Below are 23487 nucleotides of genomic sequence, written 5' to 3' on the forward strand. Positions count from 1 at the left end.
GAGGGTGTCAGGGGACGCAGCTGTGAGATGCTTGGGCATGGGAATGCCAGTGGCCGCACACCTCCCAGCAGCCCGGCGCTCCTTGCCACGGCTCAGCTTTCTCGCGGTGTTTGCAGCAAACGTGCTCACCGGGGCGGCTGAAAGGTGGCATCGCCGGCGGTCATGTTGCAGGAGGACGGCTAGGTCCCCGGCGTCGCGGCTCTCCGGGGCCGGAGGTGTTATCCGGGGCCGGCGCCAGCTCGATGCTCCGGTTACTGGAGCTGCGTGGCCAGCGGTGCTCGGGGTTGTGCAAACACCCCGGAGGAGCTGGGACCGAAGGCAGCCGTCTGCAGCCAATGTAGACAAGCGCTGTAATTTGCTGGCGCAGCAGATCGGCAGCCGGACCAGGGAAGACGCCAGCTCTCCTGGAGCCCGGCCCAGCACCCCGGTCCCGCGCCAACAGCTGCCCAGGGCTGGGGCTCACCGGGCTCTCCTTCGGGGCCCCCATCCGGCTGCCCCCAGCCCTGGCTGCTGCGGGGGCACCGGGCTGGGCTTGGGAACCGATTTGGCTGGAGAAACGCGTGTGCGTGCATTTGGCACGGCCGCTGCCGGGCTGCCGGGAACGTGGGGGCTGATGCCACAGAGCCCGGGGGGTTGTTTGCCCCTTCCCGTGACGGTTGCGGACCGGAGGCCCCCGCTTCCCCCCCATGCCGCTGCTCCTCCCTGTCGGCCGAGGGAGGGCTGTGGCCCTTTCCATCTTCTGGAGGTCACCGAGATGCCGGTGACAGGAGAAAACCGAACCCTCCCGCACCCGGAGGTGCTGCCGGCTGGGACCCCCGGGAAGGGCTGTGCGGGGCAGCGATGGCAGGACCCCGTTGTGTCGGGATGGGGGAGGCGCGCGGTGATGGGGACCCCCGGCAGTGGCCGGTGGCAGGTCTGGGTCCCGGGTGAGCCGGTCCGTGTCTCATCGGGGAGCGAAGCTCTGCACCTGCGACAGCTCCCCGGTCCCTGTGCAGAGCGAGGATGTTTCTGCGCAGAAAATCCTGTGGCCACCACGCTGCCGCCCGCCACGCTGCCGCCAGGGCTTTGTGTGTCACCCACACAAGTGCACACGTGTCCGTGCACGCACGTGCATGGTGGGTGGTCACTGGTGTGATCCGTGTCCCCGTCACCAGGGACAGCCTGGCCACAACGCTGCGGCATCGGTGGCTTTCAGGGTCTCGCTGTGTTTGGGGACATGGGACATCACCCGCCGGCGGCAGAGGCTGCTGGGAACAAACCTGCGAGCCCGGCCAGGGCAGGGGCTGGGTTTATTACAAAATGGCTGGAACCAGACCCAGGAACTAAAACCAAGAGCCGCGCTTCCAGGAAGCCTGGGACAAACTTTGGAAGCCACGAAGAGCTCAGAGAATTGTTTGTTTTTTCCTGAATCCAGGTGGTTTTGGCTGAACTGTCCCCACGGTGTCTGGGCCCACGTTCCAGCTATGCTGCGCTGGAAAAGGGTTTTCAATGAACTAAAAATTCCACGTGCGGAAGACGGCGCTTGGCGACGGGCCTGCTCCCCATCCCAAAGTGGTCCCAAAGCGGGGAAAAGCAGCCATCGCCCCGTTCCCCAGAAGACCAACCCTCCCGGTTGTGGCTGGGGTTCTGCAAAAGGGAGCTGGATTTGACGACACAGGGGAGCAGCGTGCAGGGGCCCGGGCTCGGGGGCGGCAGCAGGGTCCCCCCCCCAAAAAAGCACCGTTTGGAGCCAAAGCCTTTGAATTTTCACGTTCCCCTTGTGCTTACGGCTGCAGCCTGAAGAGCAGTGCGGTAACAGGGCCGGGGGGCCCGCACCCTGCACAGCGCTAATTAAGTGTTGCTGGATGAAAACAGCTCTACGCGCATCGGCGGCTCTGCCCTTATTTATGGCTCCCAGCAGACGGGCAGGGCGCAGGCAGGGATGGACGGTGTCGTGCTGGGGACCCTTGCTGGCTGCAGCCCGCACTGCAGCGGGTCGCATCCTGCACACCCAGAGGGGGGGGCCGGGGGTCCCTGCGAGGCCGGGGGGTGCACAAGCCCGGGGTGCCGGGGCTGAGCCGTGTCCCCCCGAGCTGCCCGTGACCTTGGTCCGACGCGTTCCCCGGCCTTCGCAGCACGACGGGACGGCGGAGACGTGCAGAGCCCGCGGGGTCACAGGCTCGGCCCCAAGCTGGGTGCTGGGTTTTGGCTGAGCAGAGCTTAGGGCAGGCAGACTGGGGGGGGGACAAAACCGTTAGTTTCTCGTCCTGGAGCAGAGCACTCCCCCCGCCCCTCGCAAGTAACTCCAATATCTGTTTTTATCGTTGCCAAAGAGCTGTTGCAGCCGGATGCCGTTTCACAGCCTGGCTGGAGAAGAGTGACTTTTTCTTTATGTGCAATGCCTGCAAATGCTTGGCAGTTTAAGAGAGCAGAGTAACGTATTTCAGTTGCTAACATCTCTGCAGTGTTTGTGGCGAGAGAAACGATGCACTGCTTTATTGAAAATACCCCTAAGCAGGGTTTGTTAGCACGGGGTCCAAAATTAAAACAACGTACAGGCACCAGATAAGCAAGTGCTAAGGGAGACGACTGTATGGTGGACTCGGAGCCGCTCTATTCCACCCTGAGATTACAGCAAGAGCTGAATCTTCAGCTGGTGTAAATCATGGCAGCACTGACTTCCACAAGGCTGCGCCAATTTACGTCATCTGAGGATCTGGCCCAAATTCATGCAAGTCATTTCCAAAAACCCAATGTTTTACTGTCATGAAAATGTCAACATTTATTTCTCAGCTCGCTGTGATGCCTGGAGGTTGAGCTAGCCTGTAACCCCACTTTGCAAAAAAGGGCAGGAGAATTTACCAGCACCAGGCAAAAGTACGCTGCTTTGACATTTCTGCCTTTCGATGCTTCTTGCTCTTTGAGGAAAGCAGGATTTTTCAGCAGGGCCTAGTGATTTTATACGCTCTGATTTGCTAAACTGCCTCCTGGTGCTGGTCTATCCTCAGGGAGGTGAGTCCCCCCCCCCGCCTGCACCAGACCTCCCCTCCCGTGGCATTGGGGGGGGCGTAGGGCTGAGTCCCCAAAGGTGGGAGCTCAGCTCCACCAAACATGCCTCGGCTTGGACACCCCAAGCGCAGGCACCCCTGCTGCCGGTACAAATCTCAGCCAGAGTATCTCAGTCCTCTAGAGCAAAGCGAACGGTGCGTGCCAGGTGAGGGAGGTGGCGGTTCCGTACGGTGAGCACAGCTCCCGTCCCGCAGCTCCGCTCCCAGCCCGGCACAGCTCCCTGTGGGCAGCCGTCCTGTGCCGGCCACCGCGGCGAGCGCTGCCCCGCGATGCCCCGCGGAGGGTCTCAGAGGAACATCTCATCCCACCAGAGCACAAAATCTTTAACTGAGACTCTTGACATGATGGGACGTAACAAAAAAATATAAATACGAGCTGTTGCCAAAATGCAACCCAGAAGCAGGAAAAGGTGAGCAGTAAAAGCTCAGCGGCGTGTGGGCAGCTGCCAACCCTGAGCCGTCCCAGGGTTTCTGTCCTCTACGGGCCTGGCAGGAGCTTGCAGAGAAGGTCGATGACAAGCGACGCTGGCTGCACAGTGTCGTACTCTGCAAACAGGTGACAGAGGTTCTCCGAATCTGTCTGGCTTTTGGCCACGAACCCAAAGATTCTTTGAAAAAGGAGAGAGACTTACTCAGTTTGCATCCAGGAATCCAAAGGAATACGCTTAAACTAGCCCCAGCCACAAAGCAAAATCCTGGTTCCAGCAATTCCACCTTGGCCCGCTCCCCAATCACGTTTACTTGGAAGCAAAACAGCCGGCAGAAGTGTTTCTGGCAAGGCTTCCCCAGCTGTGAAAAGTTTCTTGAATGCAAGGTAGAGCCAGATATAAACTCACTTCCTGAGCCCAGAGCAAGCGAGTCACTGGGAAGGCTGACGGATTTGGACGGGGTCTTTCTACATGAGGGGATGCGGAGAATTGGGCTTAGCCAAGCCTCTCATCAAAACCCACAGAGCAAACCCCCCCGTAGTTTCACCCATCTGTCCCACGTCTCATCCTGCCACCATGTTAACTTTTATCGCATCCCCTCTTCATTTTTAAAGCTTTGATTCTTTGCTGCTCTGCAAAGCTTTGCAATGCACCCGCTGGAGAGGCAAGGCTGGGCCAAAGCAGCATCTCCCCCCCAGGTTTCCACCGGCGTGCTTCGGCTGCCGGAGGTCCCCACGCAGGTCTTACCTTGAGGACTTGCAGTACTTCTGCCACCTGAGGGAAGAACAGAATTGGATTTGCTCAAAGACTGATATTTAACTCATTCCATCAGCTGCAAAGTCAAGGTGTATATTTAGCTAAACACAGCGTCTTAAGCCTGGGGCAGGGGCTGCACAGCCGGTGGTTGGGATTTGGGATTTTAAGCAGCGCAGAGACAGGAGCAGCGGAGCTGTGCTGGGAACCACAGGGAAGGGAGCACCGCGCGGCGGCTCCGACCGGCACGGACGCCCTCAGCCCCCAAAGTGGCTGATAACTCACTTTCTGTTCTCAGGATCCATCCCGCAAAACCTGATGGCAGCCAAGGGGTAGTGTCGCCTGAAAAACACCCTGTGGGGGGGAGGAGGAGAGCATGGCATTAGAGGAGGAAAGTGCCCCGGCAGAGCTGGTGGGAGAAACAGGCATTTGCAAATTCAAGCCTTGCTCGAACTGTTGTGGCTGCTGGGGAATGGGGGGTGTGGGAGACAGGGGGTGTGGGGGACGGCGGGTGTGGGGGTCCCGCTCCCCGGGGCTGCCTCCAGGCAGGCAGCTGGCAAAGCGCAGGCAGCTCTTGGGTTCAGCCGGCTCCCGCCTCCCACTCTTGAGATGTTGCCACTAACTTCGCGTAAAGCAGCATCACGTCCTGTGCTGTAACAGAAGGGGTCAAGTCCATCCCTGGATTGCAACACGGATTTGTCCTAGCAGGCCAGTTTTTCTTGACGTGCTGCAGATCAGCACGTTGGCAGGCTGAGAGGCAGCAAGAGAGCTGGGCGGTCACGGGCGAGCTGCGTTTCCATCAGCCATTTCGCTCTCCCCTGCGCCTTGCCACTGGTGAGCCCCTGGCCGTGGCAGCAGCCCCACAGCCCCGTCCCGACCGTCCCCAGCGGCTCTTACTTCCTCTGGATGTCCGTCAGCGTGACTCCCTGCTCCGTCACTCTGAAGTGGACGAGGGTGGGTGTGGGCAGTGTCTCCAGCTCGAAGGTGGAGGAGATGGCTTTCTGGATGGCCGGTGCTCCTGCGAGCGTCTCCATGCTCACCGAGTTGAGGTACAAGACGTTGCACACTGCAAGGACAGCACAGAGCCCGGCTCAGCACGGGGCACGCAGCACGCCGGCGGCTCGCTGCGCTGAGCGTGTACAGCACCGAGCACAGCGGGGCCGGGTCCAGGGCCGGGTCCCAGGCATCATCCTGCAGAACCGGACGCACGTACGTAGGTCAGATTTGTTCTGATGGAAATTAAAGACTTGGTGACTCAGAAATTCTTCGCAAAATTATTTTGGTTTACGTTAATTCTTTGCACTAATTGTTTTAAAGTCAAAATATTTAATTTCCGGTTTCTAAATGTCACATTTTGATTTTTTTTCTGTTTATTGCATATTTCCTTTAATGAAAAGCAGAAATACCCCAAGCCAGCTAACGGCTGAAGGCCAACCTAAAACATGACATTTCAGGCTGATTGAGCTGTTTAAAGGCCTGTTCTGGGTCAAACTAAACTTTTCAGCTTGCCAACTTATGTTTCAGAATTTCCAGCAAAACAAAGCAGTTCCCGACTCCCCTGACTGCGCCGTGACCCATCTGTGCGGTTTCCCACCCATCACTCTCTGCTCTCACCTGGAGCCCACCCACCGCTGCACCCAGGCTGGGGGCACCCAGGTGTGGAAGAGAAGCAAAGACCCTTCCCTGTCCTGCTGTGCTGTTTCCATGCGTCTCCCATAAGGTCCCTCAGCAATTTAACCAGCCCCCGGCCGCCCCATCCCTCTCCTAGAAACTCCAGATGTTCAGTACCCACCAGTTCAACACTGATAGAAGCCATTCAGGAGAGAGGCTTAAAAATCAGGGGCTATTTAAAAATGTGGGTCTTTTATCAGCCTTGTGACCTCAAGAACTGTCTTTTCAAGCTTTACTTCACCATCGTGAGGGCCAAAAGTCTCCTTTCTTTAAAAATATCAGGTTCCCTTGCAGGCCCATGATCTGAGGATGCAAAGAAAACCTGCAAGTATCTTCAGCCTGGTGATAAAGCCAGGAGGGGGACATCGCACCGGCACCCACAGATGCACTGGGGTGACCTGCAGCTTTGCACAGCTCCAAAGACCGCGCTGGCTTTTCAGCTTCTGCTGCGAATGGTGTCAGAACGGATGACATAAAAAAATAGAGCCTGGTGTTTGATAGGTAAGGACTAAAGCCCAAAGCATGGGGGCATGGCCAGAGCTCTAGCTATTGCCAGCTCGACTGTCCCCTGGTGACAGCAGCCTGCTCCTTTCCTCACCAGCAGTTTTCTTCAGGAGGGATAGCGTGGATTCTGGAGCGCAGTCAGGGCTATCTTCTCCATCAGCAAGATCTGCACGAACAACAAGCAGGAGGCACTGATGCCACAGTTCAGGCTGCTCTGGGTCACCACTTTGCAGTGGGTGGTGACTCCTTATCTCACAAGAGGCCCAAAGGCCCAGGACCGCTTAAATTGCGGTAATTAATTTAATCGTCCTCCATCTCCCTCTCCTTGCTCTGTTCATCCCTGATCTCCCCACCCCTCCTTTCCTTGCCCACCCTCAGTGGTCTCCTGCTCCCCGCTGCTTTGCTGACCACCCTCCATCCCCAGCAGAAGCAAGTCACCACCGTTTCGTACTCAAGTCAGCTCTTGCAGGTTTCTCCTCCACCCACAGCCAGGGCAATCAGCCCCGGTGCAGGGGCACCCGGGTGGTTCAGCCCCCTCCTCACTGCAGGACCGTGCCCACCTCCCCAGACCGGCAGGAGGGACCGCTCGGAGCATCTCTCCTGCCCCGGACACCTACCTCGGGTGGGGATGCTCAGCTTGCAGGGCAGTGCCAGCGGGGTGATGGCGTGCTGATACACGAAGGCAGAGAGGCTCCCTGCAACACAGAACCGGGAGTCGGGGGGGACCCGGGGGCCTGACACCTTCCATCCACACGCCTCTGGTCCCGCAACAGTGTCCCAGGGAGCTCAGAAGGAGGGAAGGGGGGGCTAAGCTGGACTATTTGGGGCCTCACAGCGACAAACGTGGGTTTTCCGACCCCCACCCCATGTTCCTGCTTTGGAGACTACTACCACAGTCTCACTGGCAGAGAAGTGAGGGCAGGAGCCGGGGGCTGGAGGGCCCCCGGGCCAACACACTCACTGCAGGGTCCTGGCCCGTGCTTCGAGCGGCCTTTTGGAAACAGGTCCTGGGGCTGCCAGGGCTGCTGCGGGCAATGGCACCGTCCTTACCGAAATACAGCTCCTCTCTGGCTCCTTTCAGGTGCACCCCTTTGGCAGACGACTCGATGAGGAAGTGCCGGACGAGGTCACTGCTCTCATCGCCTGTAAACGGGACGGAAGACAGCGTCAGCACCGGCATAAGTGCCGCTGGTTTGCCCCTGCCCTCCCCTGCCCACCCCGGGGCCCCATCCCAGGGCATCCACCGGAGCTTCTGCTCTGCACGGAGAGCATGGTGCCAGCCCCCGTGCAGGGGTGGGATGGGCAGGCACAGACCCCGCTGCCAGCATCCATCACACAACCAGTCCTGCGGCTTCTCAGCTCGCTTTAGTTTGCCTGCTTTCAGTTAAATCCTTGAAACAAACCCCACCTTTCCGAGCGAGTCCCTGTACCTGTCTGGCTGGCGGATGGAGAGACGGGAACCTTCATTGCCAGTCCAAAAGACCCCCGGTATGACGTGCTGTCCCGCACAACGAACGTGCCTGGCTCCTTGTCCTTCAGCAGCTGGATTGCTGTCAAAGCACAGGCAGAGGCTCAGCCAAGCAAAACAGGTGGAACCTCCCCACGTTGCGTTTTGCATCCGGCCGATGCTCTCGCGGGGAGTTGTTCCTTGGCAGCAGCGAGAAATACTCGGGAGCGTTTGCTGAGGACGCGCACGTCCCTTGTGCGGGTACTGACTGCACTGCCTCTGCAGACCGAGGGGCCCCGGCTCGGTCCCACGGGTCCCTGCGGTCCCCAGGGCAGAGTCAGCCCCTGCCCTGGCCATGATGAGTAGCAGCACAGTCAGAGGCAGGAGCAGCTTTGCTGGACTTGAAGGGAGGGGACAGAGGGGCCGTGGCGCAGCCCGTGTTTCTGAGCCTTCCCCTTAGACCTGTGAGAGGGTCTCTCCATGCCCGTCAGCCCCCAGTATGCTTTGAATTGCCATCACTGAGTCCCCACAGGAGCTCAGCACGGGCAAAAGCTGGACTGAGGTGCTGCGGGGAGGCGAACTCCAGCAAGTCTGAGGCGGGTTATCCCAGCAGAGATGCTTGCTGCCTTACCTTGGTCCCTGGTTATGCTCGGCTTGAACCAGTATTTCGATGTGTCCATCACAAACTTCATGGTCGGCTGCCCAGCCCTGAGGGGACCTGCAAGAGATCTTAGGGTGTCAAGGCCAGCGAGGGACCTGAAAGACCTTCACAGCAGACATCACTGAGCAGGACAGAGCCCTAGCAAAGATATTTCTTTTTCAGGCTGGCCAGGGTTGAAGGTTTTTTTCAGTCCTTTTGAACAGAGCTTCCTTCCTACTCCTCAGAATAACTCATTCTCCACGTAATTATCTCTCTTGGCAGGCTGCGATGGAGCGCAGAGAGGCAGCACATGGAATTCCCCAGCAGTGCCAGTCTGCCCAACCCTGCACAAGTCCACTGGACCATGGGGATTTACAGCAGCTGAGGACCTGACCCACAAAGCTCTCCTGCTATTCCCATAAGAATCCCAATTAAAACCCTCTGCCCCAAGAGCTGCCTCTGCTAATCTTCTCCAGAGAACAATAGCCCTATTGTTTACCCTTGAATGAGGGACCTTATAAACTCTGGTATCTTTAGATGTCCTCCAGAGCAAACTGGAACCCTAACCCCTCCTCCCCACCCGTTCTGGGCCCACAAACAAGTATGAAATGACAGAATTATGGTTCTCACTCTCAGGTGCTATAAATAAGTGCATCTGCGTCTCCTTGAGGGGACCAGAGCGTTTCTGCCTGCTCAGCACGTGCCCCAGGACCCTGGTGGGCCAAACGCCATGGCTAATGCAGGGTCATCAAGCAAAGACCTGGAGACCACCGCAGAGCCCTGCAACGCTGTGCAGAGACGGCGAGGGTCTCCAGCTCCAGCAAGGACCTCCTGTCCTTCACGTCTATAACCCACAGATAAACCAGAGTAGGAAATGGTGTTCGCCCCCCTTTCCTGGCAACTGTTGGGGTCTACAGCTCCTTCCCCCCCCGCCGACCTGCCCTATGGCAGGGAGGTGACTTACTGTCCGAGACGCAGGAGAGCGCTGGTGCCGACAGCGCGTTGTTCAGGCTACCGAGCCTTGAGGCTGGGCTGCAGCTGGGAGGGGGGGTCTGCTTGACAGAGGCTTGGGGGGCTTTGGCCAGCCTGGGAGATGCATCTCCTTGTTCCAGGCACCCGTTCACCAGCAGCACTGGGATGTCGGCTGCGGAGTTGAGGATGGAGGGGGGGCAGCTGCTGGCCTGTCCCTTCTGGGACAGGGAGGTGTTGGCTTTGGTGGAGCAGGCTGCTCTGGGCTGGTGGGGACTCAGGCCAAAAGCTTCTCCCGAGTGAGACCCGATGCTCGGGGAAGGTGGGCAGGGGCTGCCCAGGGAGCTGGCAGGGGACGGGCAGTCGGCGGAGCGGCAGGCGGAGGGGTGAGCGTCCGAGTCGTCGTTGTGGAGTGAGTGGGTGCTGCTGCAAGAGGGAGACAGAGCAGAAGGAGATCAGCGGGGCGGTTTAGCCGGGGTGCGATGCACAGCCCACCCCAGAGACTGGGCCAGCCCTGCGGACCATCGACTCCCAGCCTGAGGAAGGGGGTCTTGGATAGCGGGACTTGGGGTAACCGCCCCACGGCCCTTCCATCCCCATCGTCAGCCCGAGACTGGGACACGAGGCGGCATTTACCTTCCAAGGATGTAACTGGTGTCCGAGCCGGGGCTCGTGGAGAGCAGGGAGACCCAGCTGCTCCTCTGCTGGGCCCTCACCATGTGCATGGGCTTCAGCAAATTGTCGAAGCCCGGGGAGGTGCTGAGAGCCCCGGGACCGTAGGAGATGCTGTCCGTCTGGCCGGCCGTGCACTGCCGGGGGACAGCGATGCACTCGGATGCTTTGCTGCAGGTCGGGGAGGCAGCGCAGCTCGAGGTGCCCGAGCGGGGGCTCGTGGGTCCGGGTGGGCTCGAGAAAACCACGCTGCCACTGGTGCTGTAGTTGCCCCTGAGTCCCCCTTTTTGGGGCAGGAAGCCGTTGCCCTGGGGGGACCTCGAGAAGGGTGTACCCGAGGGGCTGGGGGAACCCTGCAGCAGCTCGGGACACGTGGCTCTGCCTGGCGTCATCTCTATGTATTTAATGTCTGCAGGAAGAAAGAGGAGGTCGTTACTAATTCAGTGTTTGAGTCAGGATCATTAGCTAAGCTCCGTGGGGGATACGCGTCTCTGTTCTTCTTGCTATTAATTTTGGCTCCAGTTTGCATGCCCTGCAGGGCTGCTGGGCCCAGGGGAGGACCCCGGGGCTCTGCAGGGAGCCCCCCCCGTCACCCAACACTGGCCTTTGTTAAGACCCTATGAGGGCTGATTTCTTCACAGACACCGAGCCCCAGTGACCCACCCCAGCGCTGGCGGGCTCCCAGGGAAAAGGGGTTACACACGGTCATGTCTGACTGCACAGAACCCCCTCGCCAGCATTGCACAGCCGGTGCTTGCCGAGACCTGCGGCGAGAGGCGGGTGTTTTCTCCAGCAGCCTCTCTGTTTGTACCTGACTCAAGAGAAAAACATCTGGCTGCTCCCCCCGGGGATGACATCAGGTTCGGAGGGTGCCCACGGCAGCAGGCACGTGGCCCTGCGCACCCTCTGAGCTGGCTGGGCGGAGGAGCACGGGGGACGTCACCCGGCCCCCAGGCATGGATGGACATCCGCACCATCCGCACCGCGCTGTGGAGCCGGAGGCAGAGGGAAGCCACGCGGGACGAGGGCAGTTACAAGGCTCTAGGCATCAGCGATGGGACCGGCCACGTCAGCTGCAAGCGCACAGCCCAGGGCAGGGGCCGGTGGCTCTCCCTTCCCTTCTCCCATCCTGCACAAGTCTCTTTAGAGAAATAATTCCCAAGGCAGTTTCTGTGCCCGTGTCCTGCTGTGGGTTTCTTCCTGCTCTTCCATTCCTGCTCGGGGCCGGCAAGGCGTCTCCTAGCTCCTTTCCTTGCCATTACTTATATGGTAACACATCTCACAGAGCATCGCTTGCTCCAAGACCTTCAGTGAAACCTCACGGCCAGGACAAGGGGGTACCTGGCTCCCCAGGTGTCTGATGCTCGTTAGTCACCGCCTTCCTTGAACAAGGACAATTCCTGGCTGAGCTAGAAGACGCCTTTTAGCAAGAGACACTCAGACTTGATTTAAGGGCTTGCAGCGATGGCGAATTCATCACCTCCCCAGGGAAGCTGTTCCCGTGGTTAATCACCTCCACTGCTAGAAGCGTGCACCTCCTTTCTTTCTTGTCTGAACGTGCCCCGCTCTGTTTCCAGCTCCTGGTTCTTGCCCTACCATGGAGTTCAGGAAAGTTCCCCTTCTTAAAGGTGTTTCTTGGAGAGAGAAAAACCTTTTTGCTACGGCAATGAAAACTGCTCTTAACAGCCCTGAGCTCCCTGGCTGTCGATGTTATGTGCCTCGTTCCTGCCCCGGGACCTGCTGGTGAGGGTAGCTGGCTGGGGCAGAGCAGCTGGCTCCAGACTGCCAAGCACTGCAGCCCCTGTTTACTGCAAGGAACAACCAGCCCTCTGGGGCATAAAGCTTGACGAGCAGGAAAAGCACAAGTCTGTACAAAAGTTACTCTCTGAGCCACTTCTCTACGCTGATCCCAGCGCGGGATTGCATCGGCACGGCCAGCGGAGAGCCGCCGAGGAGGCGCCGGGTAAGCCAGAAGGGCTGGTCCCCAGTGGGGACGCAGCTGGACCACGCACAGGGAAGGAGCCAGGACCGCAGCCTTCTCCCTCCACACCCTTACTGCCACTGGCAGCCAGCAGCAGCTCCTCCAAAGCCCGTCCTCGGAAAGGCTCCGGGGCCACATGGTTGTGGTATCAGTGTGCAAACCCTTACAGCAAGCTCTCAGCCAGATGCTTTTTGTCAGTGTCTCCCTCAAAAGGGGAAAAGAAATGGGGATTTTAATTGTCCTTTAAAGTAATAACTGAAAAGCATCTGTGTGCTGGGCTAACGAGGCCTTTTGCCTCCTACTTTTCTGCCTTTGCTTCTGCTTATCAGGTGTGGTTAAACCTCAAATATTTGCTCAAGACCTTGGTGAGTTTTTCAGCATCAAGGAGTGGCAAAAGTGCCACAGACAGGGAGCCCAGCTGTCACGCAAGCCGAGGTGGTCTCCTCTCCTCCAGAAACAATCAAGTACCAGAGGGAGTTAGTGACTCTCATGAACGTGTCTCCTATTGCTACAGCATCCGTTATGTTAAGAGCTCACCTCGTGGTTTCCATTAGACAAGAACAAGACCCTCTCACGGACTCTGGGCACCATCAGTCTCCTGCCAGCCCTCACATCGAGTCACCGTGCTTGTAGGGAACTTACACCTTAGGCAAAAAGTAGGGGTGTGGAAATCATTCAGAAAGTGCAATGGGGCCCTGTGCAGCCCTCCCCTGCACAGCCGAGGGGAGGAAAGGGAGGCAGGAGCCTAATGGGAGCATTTCCACGGGGCCAGCTGGCATGAGATGGGAGCAGCGATGCGTGCACAGGTCGCACGGCCGGAGCAGGAGGAGGTGGGTGAACAGGGATGCTGTGCAGCAGTAGGAAGTTTGTGTGAAAAAGAAGAGCTGTTACACGAAAATGAAAGCTGAAGTGAGGTTTTTCCCACTGAATTCAGGGCCAGATTTCCAGATGTTCCATTCCACACTTGGAGCCAGATTTTCAAAACCACTAGCACGTTACCTGCTGAGCTGCTCAGGACTCCAGCCCTTGCGTGGTGCCTGAAAGAGAGGCATCTGAATGCCACTAGGCTGAGGAGCCAAGAGCTGAACTCGCCCTTTGTCACGGTTTTTTATCTGCAAGGCCACCCCGGTCGACCCCAGCGGGAAGCAGGGATGCTGTCTGCTCCAGAATCGCCCAAGCCCCACGGCGTGCTCGTGCCGCTCCGGCCCCTGCGCTGCCTGACTCCGGCTCTGTTGGAGCATCGGGACCCTCACACCTGCCAGGGCTGCAGTTCAGTGCACTTGCAGACACACACCTCATCCTCCTCCAACCCCACGTTCCTCATGCAGATGTTTGCACGAGGGCTCAGGGAGAACTGAATTTTTTTCATACCTTTAACATCCTCTCATTTGACCTTCCTCTGGAAAGAGGCCTGGGGACAGATTTTCAAGGTATTTCTGTATCTAAAGACACGGATAGGCAATAAGGCTTTTCAGAAGCAGTGAGACTGTATCTTCAGGCACCTTAACACATCACAGATCTGTCCTCCGGCACACCAGAACGCTTGCAGCAGCGTGGAACATGCTGTCTGCTGGTGTTACCCTGTGCACGGTGTGTTGAGCAGCTAACGCTGCAAAAGAGCCACAGGCAAGAGAGCTTGGATCAGAAGCAGCACACCCAGCAGAGCTTTGGATCACCGGGATGACAGGGAGGTGTTGCAAAAGGGTTCACGTAAGGCACCCAGGCATGAGAGCAGAAAGAGGGGGTTGGTATGTGCTGGTGATGTTCTGCCTTGTGTATGCCAGGTATGCTGCTGGAGGAGCGCACAAGCCCTGGAAAAAGAATTTCCCTGGCAAAATGATTGGGAACATTTAAATGGGATGGTTGTGTAACGATCAGTACCTTAGCCCAGGGCTTTGGAAATCTGGCTTCAAACCCTTGTGCTTCCACAGGTCAAGTATGACCCTGGGAAAGGCTCCACTGCCCTTTGCTAGAACTGGGGCTCTGCTGCAAGGGTAAGCACAGGCTGCACATCACATCTAGAGGTCAGTGCCTGTCTCTAGGCACTGATGGTAATTACTTGGATTAGGAGTTTTCTGAGAGCTACAAGTCCCGTTTCTAATGAGAAATGTTTTCTCCAAACGCAGGGAAACAAACATCAGGTTGAATTAAAGGCTGTTCTCCCTGCTTTCTTTTGGATCCTTTTGAGCTAGCTGGACACGAGACATTTCAAAAGTGATCAGACCAGGGCCACCTAAGCACGTGAGTCAGGCAGAGAGCCTGGACACACAGTCCTTTATATGAAGCCCTGATGTCAGGAGACAGTATCCCACGCTGATCCCACTGGGGATGGCGGGGGACGTCACTGATGCCCATTTCCAACCCTTCACAGGAGCACAGGACCTCGTCCTGCCCCCGGGGGCTGGTGTGTGGCCAACCTCTCTGCCCTGGACTTTCACTCTGCCTCTTGCAGATGGTTTTCACTAGGTCTGAGCTGCACTGGCTCCACCGCACGACCAGCTCCTTTTGCCTCACCTATTGCCTCTGGATGTTGTTTCTTGGTGGCAGCAGTGTCACCCTGAGAAGCAGGTTGGATCGCATCCTTCACCGGCTTGCATGTCAGTGGCTGAAAGGTCGGATCGATTTCTAGGATCAGCTGGTTGAGACTCTCTATTGATATGTCCAAGGTAGGAGACACCAGGTGAGCCTCAGGATCCTTGCCGGCGTCCTCCTCCTCCTTTGGCTGATACGGGGTGGTGGGTCTCTCCAAAGAGGTATCCTGCTGCCCCTTCCCCTGCGCGTGAGCAGCCACATGCTCAAACACGGGGTGGGCTCCGTACAGCCCTCCGCCGGGAAGAAGGCGTGCGTTGGCGTGCACCATCGTGGACGGGTCAGCCCAGCCCTCCGTTGAGTAGTAGGCGTACTTCATCGGCAGCGCGGAGCAGCCCGGGTACCCTGCCGGGTGCAAGCTCTTGCTTTCCTCCTGTGAGGAAACACACACGGTCTGTCCAACACGCAACACGTGGTTTTGTATGACCTGTGACATGGTTTGGTTTTCTGGTTTGACGGCTTAGAGTCCAAGGGAAACCTCCTCCTCCTCGCCTCCCTTTCTCCACCAGGGACCTCAGACCCCTTCTTCAATCCAGCGTCTCAAGCGGAAGAAGAATCTAAGGAATGCAGAGAGAGGAGCGGTTACACAGGCATGCCCCGGGCAGGAGCAGACTTCAGCGGAAAAGTCTATAAAAACGGGGATTTGGAGTGCAAAGCTGGAATTCAGCTCATAAGAAAACAAGTCATCCTGTATTGCTTTTCCACCCCCCTCCAGCCTCTGCTCCCGGTGCCACTGTGCATCTGGGCAAGTGCAAGGAGGATTAATTTGCAACAGCTTTTCAGGATTCAAAGGCCTAAAAAGTACATTCTCCTTTATTTGCACAGAGCTTATTTTCTTGGTTAAGAATGAAATGAAGCATCACTCTAACAACTTTTGCGTGGGACCCTGACCCTCGGGAGCCACCCGGAGAGGCAATGGCAGACAGCGAGCCCAGAGCCATGCAGGGTAGACTTGCAGTGGGCCGGAGAGACGGAGCTGCCTGCCAGAGCAATGTTCCGTGAGTGGGTGTACATTTAATCTGAGGGTTTATTTTGCTGGTACAACGTGAGCTGAGCCCTGGAAGCCTGTGTATGTGGCTGCTTTCTCAGTCAAGGCGTTGCTCTAGGAATCCGATTGCTATTAAATTTTGAATACTCTCTGGCTTCGCTTTAGAGAGAAAGTATTTTTTAATTTGCCATTAAAAAAAACCCACGGCAGAAGGTAGGCTTCCCTTGGGGATTCTGGGCACAAGGTCTCAGGACACCGTCTGGAGGTGGGGAAGTCGTCCAACTGCATCAGCAAACAAGTGGGGTCCCCCCAGCTGCTGCTCTCCCTCGTGCTCCTCTGCACGCCGGCACGGTGGGAGCTGCTGTTCGGCAAAACTCACTGCCACCAAACGCACTGGGGGAACCTCGCTCACTTCTCTCCGGATGAGGAAAATAAGCCTGCCTCCCTCCGTACCCACTGTGGCAGCCAAAACCCAACATCTCGGTGCTTGGGGACATCAAAGCCAAGCACATTCCTCATGCCCATACTGCTCCGGCTGCACGGGAACGTGCCTGTCCTCTCTGGTCCTCGGGGAGGGCAGCACCCATGGGGACCACGGGATGTCTGGAAAGTCAGAGCGAAAGGCTTGCTGACAGGAGTTAATCCTACAGCTCAGGGCTCCCTCCTCCATACCCTGTGTGGATCTGGTGCGTAATACATACAAACAGTGAGCTACACTTATTAAAATGTTTGTCCTTTCCTGCATCAGCCTTGAATGACTGGCTTATTTACTCACCTATCTCAGATTGATTAACTATGGAGTCACAGGATTAAGAAAGAGACACGTTGCTCTCAGGCAGCCAGTCCACAAAGCCCCGTGGGCGAGGGCAGGAGTGCTGGGCTGGCGCGGTACGTCATGTCTGGTAAGCGGTGACTAATTGCCATGCAGGGTGTTGAGAGCTGTTATGGAGATGGCTCAAAACAGGTCAGCTTTGCCCTCGAATTATATGACCCTGAAGAAGTCTCTCCTCTTGCTGAAGAGACACCCAGAATAGCACAGACTCATGAAGATGAGCGAATTAGAAGCAAAACATTGCTGCTGTCTGCTGCTGCTCACGGCGTACGGCACTCGACACAGCTATGGATCATGAGTCACACCAGTTAACGCTCTTGAAAGAGCTAGGAGAGGTTTTTAAGGACTGCAGAAGTGCATAAATACTTCAAACCCATTTAGCTTCCTCTCAGCCTGGACCCCACTGCGTCTCCTGAGCCTCTGATAGATTTTATTTACAGGACTGGCAGGCTGGTCTGTAAGAAGGGCTCAGGAGCAAGGATGTGTCCTACACCAAGACCTGTGCTGTGGAAAGTAAAGCACCTCTGGAAAGCAAAGCACCTCTGGAAAGCAGCTGTTGCGCCTTTAGTTGCGAATTAGACAGGCACATGACATCTCTGAATTGTAACAACTGACTGATTAATACTACAGACAGGAAAGACATGCAGCCCCAGCTGCACCTCCAGGCATTTGGGGCTGCGCTCTGCAAGCCAGGTCTGTCCCAGCCCCGACGGGAGATGGAGAGAGTCCGGAACAGGTTACCCCTACGGAGGGCCAGCTGTGAAGGGATCTATCGGAAAACGGATGGGAAAAACTGGACTTCAGGGTAGCTGCTCCCCAGGCTCGGGGGGCAGGCGGGCGAGATGCCCGGGCTGCACGTGGTGGGGTCCCTCCTGCGACCGCAGCAGTGACACAGCCCAGCAGCTGCACAGCCTGCGGTGCCTTCCCAGCACCTGCGCGTTGCTTTTCCTCAGCATTTCTGCACCCAAAGCCCAAGGCACGGAGGATGCAGAAGGGGGCTGGGACCCGAGTTCCCCTTTCCCACCGGCCAGCTTGGCTGGCCGTGCCGTGCCGTGCCCGGGCTCTGCCCGCAGAGCTCGCGTCGCCTCTGATCCAGTCACGGCACGGCTCTGCCGTGCGCTCAGCCGGATCACGGGTAAGCGGTCTGCCCGCTTCGGGTTTCCTGCCCTGGAGCATGTATGTGCCATGACGCCGCAGGCACCGCCATGAGAAGTGCAGCTCGGTACAGGGCTTGGAGGGAACGTTTGTTAAATATAAAAAGAGGAGTCATTCCAGGTCAAAAACACAAGCTAGATGGAGTGAAAATTGGATTCTCCCCTGGGGAGAAGAACTGCCTGGCTCCAGTCAGCGTCCACAAGACAAGGCTGGTTTTAATTTAAGTAGGTACAGAAATAACGTGCAGTATGCATGAACCAGGACTGTCAGGGGGTTCCAGGAGCATGCACGCAACAGCTTCCCTCCTCTCTTGTACTCCTGCCCCGGGTTTTTAATCTTTCTCGTGCCTGATGCTGCCAGAATTAGCCTCCAAACCTCATCTCTCCTCCCGTCCCTTCTCTGGGTTAAAGTGAGAGGTCTCCCAGGCTCCTCACAAGAATTTTGAGCCTCAGCTGCAGGCTCTGCTGCTTGGAGCCACAAAGGGGGAGAAGGGCTCGGGCGAAGGAGGTTAATCAGAAGGTGGCTATTAGCCACCAGCGTGGTGCAGCCATGAGAAAGACAAACGCTGCCTACAGACATCAGGACTTTCCAAGAGCAATCAGAAATAGCAGTGCCCTTGTGCACAGCCCCAGCAAAGGCCGGGCAGCATCCAGCTCTGTCCCCCGGGCAGGGAAGAGGGGCCGGGCTGGAGCCCAAGACCACGAGCGCGGGCAGGGAGCCCGTATCGCACAGCGAAGCTGACGGCACATCTGTGCCGTGCCACGAGGTGCGATGCCCTTCCCTCCGGCAGCAGCGGCAGCAGAGCAAGCTCTGCAACAGAAGCATCGCAGCCCTGGCAGAGGTAACCCAGGCACTGCAGACATGCCTTACAGGGCTTGGCTGGCTGGCTTAACCGAGCCTGGGAGGATTTACTGGCTGTACAGAAACACTGGGGGAAGGAGCACTGTTGTTTAAACTAAGACAAGGCGAGCGCAAGAAGAAATGGAAATAAGCTGGCCACAAACACATCTAGACTGGAAATTACAGAGTTTCTGCTCCTGGAAACAGACTACGGAACAGAATTCCCCCTGAGATGAAGGGGACAAGTCACAGATTTTGGATGCAGACAGGCACACTTACAAAGGCTCTTGGTGAGGCAGCTGGCTCAGTGAGGCAGGAGTTGCAGGTCAGCCCAGTAACCCCAGTCCTCCCCTCCACCTCCAGCCCAGCTTGGCAGGTACCTCCCCGCCCCCAGCACGAAAAGGAGCTGGGCTCGGGGCGTCGGGACTGGGACCGGAGCCGCAGCACCCACGTGGGGCTGCGGAGAGCCGAGGCAGGAGGTAGGGTGCTGAGTTCGGAGGGCTGCGGGGTACCTCCTGGGCGGTGGTGGGAGAAGCAGGGTGCCCTTGGGCCAGGGCTGTGCCAGGCACACCCCGGCTGATCGGGAACTGCCTGCACACCCTTCCCAAAGCCGCCAGGCACAGCCCAGCCCAGCCAGGCTGCAACCGCCACGTGGACGCGGACCGAGCCCTGCGGACCCCGCGTGGAGCAAAGTCCCTCCGTTGCAGGGACGCATCCTGGCTTCGTCTGCTGGAGCACGGCGAGCTCGGTGCGGACCCCCAGCTCGGCGCAGGCTTCAGCAGATCAGGCGAGGTAACGGCAATGCCGAAAGCGCTGCCTCTCAGCTTGGCCTGGCAGCTGCACATGCAGAGCTCTGAACGTCCCAGCGCGGTTATTTGGAGCTAAGACATACGAGCCGGGACACAGGCTTGTTCCCTGTCTGCGCAAAGACCCCAAAACAGCAAAGCCGGCTGCCAAGTCTGGGTTGTTTTTCCTTGCAACATGAGCCCTGGGATGCTCCCGATGACAAGTCTGTTACTTATCCCCTCACCAGGAAGAGCAGAAGGAACTGCTGGGACACCCAGAAGAAACTGCTGGGACACCCAGGATTTACAGAGCTCATTACACTCAGCTTAATCACTGCGAGGGCTGTGGGATGACTTGCCTAGATTAGCAGGGCATGCTGATGAGGTTGAGGAAGAAAGTTCCCATGGTTATGCTGTGTTTTGCCTGCAGAGCAGAGAGCGCAGCAGTATCACATAGCAAATATTAATATACCTCCAGCTACGGAGGGGGGTCCGGCACCTGGAGCATGAGGCAGCTGGTGCCTGAGGAGGAGCAGCCCTCCCAGCGTCTGGGGGGAGAAGGGTGACTGTCAGACAAAGCCGCCTCCCTCCTTGCTCAAACAAGAATAATTAGAAAGTTCAGCAGCAAGAAGAAGCCTTTATGAAATCCCAGACAGCATCGCTAACTCTCGGTATTTGATCAGCCCCTGGAGCCCTGCGGCGGGGCAGCATCTGTGTGACCATTGCCAAAAGAGGACTTTTTGCTGGGGCAGTGAGAAGCACTCCAACGCAACCCGTCAGCGTTCGGCGGCAGAAGCCATCCTCCCACAGTGATCCCTCTGCGAACAGCCCCAATGCATTGCTTTTTTAGCAATATTTCAGACTTTTGAAAGGGTCTCCAGGGCTTTGGATGAGGAGGGTTATTAGTAATGTCGAAATTGCTACTCAGATAACTCTCCCTCCCGCTGCCATGCTCCCTTTTCCTTTCCCAGGATGGCACTCTCCCCTTTGGCAAGAGCTTCTCCGGGTACGAGACGAGCAGCAGAGCCTGGTCCCCCGTGCACAGGAGAGGTCCCAGCGCAGCCAGGAGGGTTTTCCCTCCAGCTCTTCGCAGGGTGAGCAGTGGACACGGGAAGATCAGGGAGGGGGCAGCAAGGAGAGCATCTTTAGACGAGGGTGTCTGTCCAAAACTAGACTAAAGTAGCCAATCCTAGGAATGTTTGAGATGAGTTACAGGAATGTGAGACTTTCTAGACACACTGACAAGCACCAGCCTGGATTTTTCCCTTCTGACACCATGGGCACATCTCACCTCTGTCCCCTTGTGGGACTGCATTAGTCAGTATTATTACAATGGAAGCTGCAGCGTAAGAGAGGCTGTTTCCCTGCATTTCAGAGGTGCCAACGGAAGGGAGAGGAGGGGAGCTGCTGCACAGAGGGCTCTGCAGACTCTAAACATTTCAGAAGGACTCTGTACATCTGCACTCCCCCGTGCACGTCCCTTTGAGTGTACAGCACTGCACCCCAGGGCTCGAAACCTTGTGAAGCAGCAGACCATGGTCCCTGCTCTTCTCTTGGGTCCAAGGGACAAACAGCACAAGGTGGGACTAGGTACTCTTCCTCCCCTCCTCAGACCTCCACCTTCCTGCCAACACACTGCCTGTGTAGGCAGATGTATCTGCAGTGCTCCTCTATGGACCCCTGGTTGCACAGCTTTCCACGCAATCATCCTGATGCTCTGCTCTCCTCTTATGCAAGGATGGATCCTCAGGACCTTGGTTTTGGTTTCACAGCATCTCTTGATACTGACCTGAGTCACGATGCTTTGACCTTCCTGACTGTCAGCAGCTTAAGAAAGTACAGCGGTACCAAATAACCTCGACTAATGCACAGCTAGCCGATTTTCCTGCCGAGCTCTACACAAACCACAGCCTCCAGCTAGTCACACTTCATGCTACCACGTGGCATTTTTATTGCCTTGAACTCTCAACACTTCACCACACCGCAGCCTCCCACTGAAAAGCAGGGTGCACACACAGAGACACACGATCACAGCCTCATTTCTACAGGCTGGATTCTCTTCAGGCAGAGTGAATGAAGCATCTCACACCACTTGTACAGATGCACAGTCAACAAACATCACTGGAAATCTTAAATAGGCTTCAAACTCAAGGTGAGTAAGAAAGGTAATTGCTAATAAAATAAAACCCATAGACTACTGAGAAAAGTCCAAAACCTTAGCCTGAGCAATAAGCATAATCCCATGCCATTTCTCACAGAACATCCAGCAGCCTTCCCCACCCAGGATAAACATCACTTGGTTTCTCTGCCAGCCGGCAGTATTGTTCAGGCAGGAACAACCATGTCTTGGCTTATTTGAGATCTCTGCAGCAGATTTATCCCAAGGCACAAGAATAATCACCAGCTAAATGCAAAGCAGTAGCAGAAGAAAGAGAAGTGATGGAAGAGAGGAACCCATACAAACTGCGAATAACATTAGCGTGGAGGATTGAAGGAAAAAAAGGACTTGAAAGAGACAGGGGAAAGGCAGAGACGGCCTTTGAAATCAGCACTCAGCAGGTACCTGAGCTGCAGCTGCTCGTCCCCGCTCCTGCACACCGCTCTTTCTGCAACACCTCCAACAGCACCTTGAGCTCATAAAACCAGCGCAAGGGTGAGTCTGTGCAAGGACTCAGTCCTCTGGGAGCCTTGGATTTAACAGGAGCCCAGTCCCTCCCACCTGGGCTGAGCTTTGCTCGCCGCCCCTCCGTGCGCAGGGTGCAGCCGCGCTCAGGCCAGGTGTGATGCAAGAGGGAAGACCCAGATGCCGGGATACAACCCGGAGCAGCGCTGAGCTGGCAAGAGACCAGGCTGCCTCCAAAGCAGGCTGGCACGGGATGGCTGAAGGCTGGGAGCTAACTCAGCCGAGCTGCTCAGGAGGATGACTTTCAGCTGGTGCAGAGCAAGGTGACTCTGCTTGGAGCAGCTGAGGATTTGATGCTACAGCTGCCAAAGGCCAGGACCGTGCTCTGCCCCTGCGATCCCACATGGCTCAGCAGGAGCCCAAAAACCAACACTCAGCCATGGCAAGGGCCCCCTCGCCGCTCGTGGAGGGAGAACAGACAGGGACCGTGCTTCAGCCTCGCCCTCCAAACAGCAGCTGTAGGCTGTGAAAATAAATGAAGAGGGAACAAAAAGCACACGACTCTCTCCTTTCCTGCTGGAGCGTCGGAATAATGGTTTCTCTCTGCTCCTCTCCAGAGTATCTGTTGCTTCCTGGTGCAGAGGGTACCGACAGAGCTGTTGTCGGAAGGAGCGGTTTAAGAGGTCACAGCCTGGCCCTTTGCCACTGCCTCGGTGGCAGAAGTGCTGCATTAGCAAGAGAGATTGGTTTAATTCAGTGCAAAGGGAAAGAAATGATCTCCCATCACGTCTGGCTAAAGGGCGGCTCTAGACTTCGGAGGCTGCTCTGGCCTGATCTAAAAAAAGACCCAGGTCTGCCCACACCCTCAGCACAATTATCTGACTGGTGTATTACAGGGAGCAGGTTAAAGAACATGTTTAAAGGCGACTGTGTCTCTAACTCGTGTTTGCACAGTGTCCAGCCCAGAGCAGTCAGGCCTGACTGCTGCATGTAGCATTCCCACATTGGGAATGGATAATAAATAATCCCCAAATGTCTTTCTGGATTGCTGTACGTTTTGGCTCAAGGGTTTCTTCCAGTTTCAATGGGCACAGAGCCATGCAGCAACCTTTAATATCATATATCTGAAATACCCCTTTTTCAGGGAACTGCCTATTGTGCTGCCCATAAATGCTTTTGGCTTACCGCAACATTGCCACACTGCTAAGGGACGCTTTGAAATGTCCGATTTTATCAGGAAATACACCATATAAACTCACTTCCTTTAAATTCCTTGATCTCACTTTACAATCTTTCCAACGTTTTAATTTATTATCAGCAGTTGTTTTTTCCTTTCCTTACATCCCTGGGTAAACAGTGTTTCACACTGCCAGCACAGACCATTTCCTTCTGTAACGGCTGCGAAGACTGCAGTGGGGAGTGATCTCCCAGCAGCTTTCCTTTTTCCTGGCTGGTAAAATTCACCACTGAGGAGGTACCTGACAGACAGCACTTATAACCTGGAGGACATTCAGTATCGCTATTACTGCACACACATCACCAGTGCGAGACTCCAGCTGGAGG

General features: G+C 56.5%; 1 protein-coding gene across 1 annotated transcript; it reads right to left on the bottom strand.

Moving 5' to 3' along the window:
* Positions 1-2446: 2446 nt before the first annotated feature.
* On the bottom strand, positions 2447-21976 carry TNS4 (tensin 4). Its single transcript, XM_052785432.1, has 13 exons — positions 21865-21976; positions 14627-15258; positions 10096-10540; positions 9455-9885; positions 8482-8568; positions 7834-7953; positions 7454-7546; positions 7021-7098; positions 6498-6569; positions 5126-5294; positions 4514-4582; positions 4223-4249; positions 2447-3655 (listed from the first exon to the last, which is right to left on the bottom strand). Exons 2-13 carry the CDS (start codon positions 15135-15137, stop codon positions 3526-3528), a joined length of 2232 nt encoding a protein of 743 aa, XP_052641392.1. The 5' UTR covers positions 15138-15258; positions 21865-21976; the 3' UTR covers positions 2447-3525.
* Between the last annotated feature and the right edge of the window lie 1511 nt (positions 21977-23487).

Source organism: Harpia harpyja, chromosome 4 (assembly GCF_026419915.1).
Source record: "Harpia harpyja isolate bHarHar1 chromosome 4, bHarHar1 primary haplotype, whole genome shotgun sequence".
Lineage (NCBI taxonomy): Eukaryota > Metazoa > Chordata > Aves > Accipitriformes > Accipitridae > Harpia > Harpia harpyja.